The sequence below is a fragment of the Sinocyclocheilus rhinocerous genome, unplaced genomic scaffold (assembly GCF_001515625.1).
Source record: "Sinocyclocheilus rhinocerous isolate Xijiao unplaced genomic scaffold, SAMN03320098_v1.1 scaffold567, whole genome shotgun sequence".
Lineage (NCBI taxonomy): Eukaryota > Metazoa > Chordata > Actinopteri > Cypriniformes > Cyprinidae > Sinocyclocheilus > Sinocyclocheilus rhinocerous.
In genome coordinates this window covers 133,966-138,291 of record NW_015649134.1, presented here as the reverse complement: position 1 = coordinate 138,291, position 4,326 = coordinate 133,966, and the positions used below count along the sequence as shown (strand labels likewise).

The 4,326-nt window shown below is 34.6% G+C and overlaps 1 protein-coding gene across 3 annotated transcripts in view; it reads right to left on the bottom strand.

The window, feature by feature from the left end:
* Positions 1-4,326, bottom strand: part of LOC107710273 (endonuclease V) — a 129,102-nt gene that overhangs the window by 27,097 nt on the left and 97,679 nt on the right. For 2 of the 3 annotated variants that reach the window (XR_001636577.1, XM_016514997.1), the window contains exon 6: positions 894-962. The exons of the other annotated variant lie outside the window; for it this stretch is intronic. Coding sequence is in view for 1 of the 2 variants with exons in the window: in XM_016514997.1 (XP_016370483.1) it covers positions 894-962 (69 nt within the window). In the remaining variant the exon portion in view is untranslated. The remainder of the gene's footprint in view (positions 1-893; positions 963-4,326) is intronic. 3 annotated transcript variants of the gene reach the window in all.

The window sequence follows — 4,326 nt, the reverse complement described above, 5'->3', positions numbered from 1 at the left end:
AAATATATATATATATTTATACCTGATTATGCTGACTGACTTCATGCAACTGTGTTGTTAATGGACTAATGATGTGTAAATCTGACTTCTTTCTTTTGTGGAATACAAAAGGAGATGTTAGGCAGAATGACAGCCTCAGTAAAAATTTGCTTTAACTTTAGATTTTTCTTCCATGATATATATATTTATACCTGATTATTGCTGCTGACTTCATGCAACTGTGTTGTTAATGGACTAATGATGTGTAAATCTGACTTCTTTCTTTTGTGGAATACAAAAGGAGATGTTAGGCAGAATGACAGCCTCAGTAAAAATTTGCTTTAACTTTAGATTTTGTTTTCTTCCATGTCATAGCAAGAACAGAATACTTAAAATTACAAATAATAACAATAATAAATAAATAAAAAAACAACTTTATTCATTTTTATTTTTATTTAAAAAAAATAATAAAAACAACTTTTAAAGCATTATAGGAATCCAATGTATGGGAAAAAAGATGCAATGAAAGTGAATGGTGACTGTCAGCCCATAACATTTCCTTTTGTCGTCCAATGAAGAAGTCTTTCTTCATGTTTGGAGCAACATGGTTGAGTAAACAATGTCAGAATTGCCACTTGCTATGAAAACTTGTTTATGGATTGGCTTCTAAGGCATCATAATGTCATGTCTAATGGAACACAACAAATTCAAGAACGTTTTAATAAAAGGTAGCAAAGCAAATATTTAATAACTAAATTTCTTACTTTTCTGTAAAAGCAGAACCATAAAGGTTCTCAGATAGGACAGGGATCATCTGAAAATGCTCCTCCTTTAATTTTTTTTTAACAGTTGTAGCTAATCTAATTAGTTAGTTATAGCTAATTATTTTTTTTAGTTTCTCTCCCCCCACTCACCTTCCCTAGAACTCTCCCTGAGGCTGTAGCCAGTGGAAAACTATCCCCACTCTTCTGTAGAGCGTTGAGCTGTGTATATGAGAGAGAGAGAGAAAGAGAGAGAGAGAGAGATAATAAGTTCATGAGTTACAAGGAAGTTCATGATGAGCAGTCTGTTTGGAGCACTGTCCTTCTGTGAAGGTGAGTGGGTCAATCTGTCCCCACTGGACTGAACCTCTGTCCCCCTCTGTTGTGCAATCTGAAATCCTGAAAGAGAGAGTATAGGGTCCTATATGACAAAAAAATTTGATTTAAACACAAACATACACAGAAGCACAGACATACATGCAACCACAAACATGTATACACGCAAACACTCACACAAACACAATCATACAGCAAAAACACAAACACAAACATATAGACAAATATACATTTCAACGCAAATATACACGCAAACATGTGCACAAACACACATAGAAACAAACATACACGCAAACACACACACACACACACACACACACACACACACAAAAATACCTCCAGATAAACATATAGACTTGTACGATGTCTCATACAACATTTTTACAAATAAAAACTTTTAGAATCACCAGGACGTTATTAGATAGATAGAAAAAAAAAGACAATAACAATAAAGTGAAATAAATAGGGTGGGGTAGGGTGATTGTTTTTAACAAGTCAGTCTATGCTGTAGGAAAGTTTGTATAATTTTACTTCATTTTAGTTAAATTTGTCATCTTTATTCATTTTTAAACACAAACACAAACATACACGCAAAAACAAACACTCACACATACACGCAAATACAAACATACACAGAAGCACAGACATACATGCAACCACAAACATGTATACACGCAAACACTCACACAAACACAATCATACAGCAAAAACACAAACACAAACATATAGACAAATATACATTTCAACGCAAATATAGACGCAAACATGTGCACAAACACACATAGAAACAAACAAACAAAAGTAATTCTTAAACAAGGTGCTACGAATGTCTCACAGAATCTTAACAACAGATTAGACTTTCTTTCTTACTTTAAAAATGTATTATTAACCATGGTGTTTAAATGCAGCATATTTATTTTTCACAGTATAATTTTTTATTTTATTAAAATAAAAATAACTTTCTATATAGTTTTATTTTACTAAGATTTGATCAAATAATTGTTAGAAGAAATAATTCAAATAATCGATAAGTCCAACTTTGCAACCCCCACCTGATGTGTCTAAAGGTTTGTGATGACATAAATGTCTTACTGATACAGATGTGTAAAGTTCAATATTACTGTTAAAAATAGTTTGAAAAAAAGTAATCTTTTTTAGCTTTCATATAGGATTCACGGCCATACTCAGTTGGTTCTTGTGTGACCGAGTCCTGAGACAGTTGAAAATACAATGCGTGAAAGACTTTTCTCTTTAAGATATTATAATGACAGACTAAAAACTTTAGATTGGTTAAAACAACTGAGGTATGCATTTCTCTTGAATATGTATACAATAACCAGTGAGTACATGAATCATTATTGTAAACACATAACCTTGTAAATTCAGCATGATTCTATCATATTAATCAATAAAAAATACTTTATTCATTATTCATTTACCTACCATATCTGACTTTCTCATCAAAACGCGACAAATCCTGAAACAAATGAAAATAGAATGTATGGAAGACTTTTCTTTTAAGATATTATAATGACAGACTAAAAACTTTAGATTGATTAAACAACTGAGGTTATGCATTTCTCTTGAATATGTATAAAGTAACCAGTGAGTACATGAAACACATTATTGTAAACACATAACCTTGTAAATTCAGCATGATTCTATCATATTAATCAATAAAAAATACTTTATTCATTATTCATTTACCTACCATATCTGACTTTCTCATCAAAACGCGACAAATTTTCTTTTGACTTTTTAAATGTCAAACAACCGTTTTGTTGGAAATAAAAAATAAAAAAAACATAGTGTTGTGTTTCTAAGTTAGAATGCTTATAGTTTGTAATAAAATCACATCTTTAAGCTAAAACATTTTTCTTTCAAACTCTCTCAAGCACCCACACAGCTTTCACAGACACCCCACAAACTGACAAAATCAGCCTTAAGTTTGTTTAAACATTTAGCTGTAGCTGAGACCCTAATGGCTCTATTTTACGCACAGTGTTGGGAAGGTTGCTACGGAAATGTAATAGGTTATAGATTACAAGTTACCCTATTTAAAATCTAATAAGTAGCGTAACTATTTCAATTACTTTAAAAAGTAATGTAACTGATTTGATTACTTTTTTTTTTAAATTACTTTTCTAAATATGTAATGTTTTCAACTGTTAATCTTTTGAAACATGTAAACCAACCAGGGTTAACATTACAGTAGGACTCAACAACTAATTACTGTCAGACTTTCAAAATCCTTCATCACTTGAATTAGGATTATATTATTTAATTTTAAAGCACAACACAACAAAATCAGAATTGCTTTGAGATTGTTCTGAGATTAAATACACATTTAAAACCATAACAAAATAGTTTAATAGCTATGATACTGTTTTAAAATCAAGTCTTTGCATAGCAATGACAGGAAACACTGGCATCTTACAACGGATTGGAAAAAACAGTTAAACGTAAAACGTTTAACGGAGACGTCCCGCTTCCCATTTAAACGCGTAACTGTTTCGTGGACGCGTGGTCCCTTTTTTGACTTTTTGACCCCTGAACGAGTTTCTGCCCACTAAAGGGACCCCTGACGATACGCAAATGGTACCCTCTAGTCGATCGGCTCTTTCGGAGCCGCGTCCACGAAACCCCTAAGCCAAACCAATTCAAATAAGTGGCATGTGGGATTAATTTATAAAGGTCCCAGGGGTCCCAAATTTTGCACCGTGGCCCCTGCCCAAGGGCAACGTACTGAGGGCCCCCGGTCCTAAAGTGGAAGGAAATTTTTTTGGGCCTTTGCACAAAATCTCTGCTGCAGGCCTCTCTGTCTTATACCCACTCAGAGCCTTTTGAGTGATTTTTTGGTTGGGAGAGGAGCTTTTTCAGAAGGTCCTATGGCTTTGAGCTTCGGGTCTGTGAGTGAGGGGCCCCTGAGAAGCAAGAATCTCGCGGCCCTATGTCCTGTGATCTTAGAACGCTTCCCATTTAAACGAGTAACTGTTTTGTGGACGCGCGGTCCCTTTTTTGACCTTTTGACCCCTGAACGAGTTCATAGGGTCATCAAACTTTTCCTCCCGCTAAAGGGACCCCTGACGATACGCAAATAGCACCCTCTAGTCGATCGGCCCTTTCGGAGCCGTGTCCACGAAACCGCTAGGCCAAACCAATTCAAATAAATGGAGAGTGGGATTTTTTTATAAAGGTGTTAGCGGTCCCAAATTTGACAGGGGGGTCCGTGGGGCCCCCCAAAGTGCTC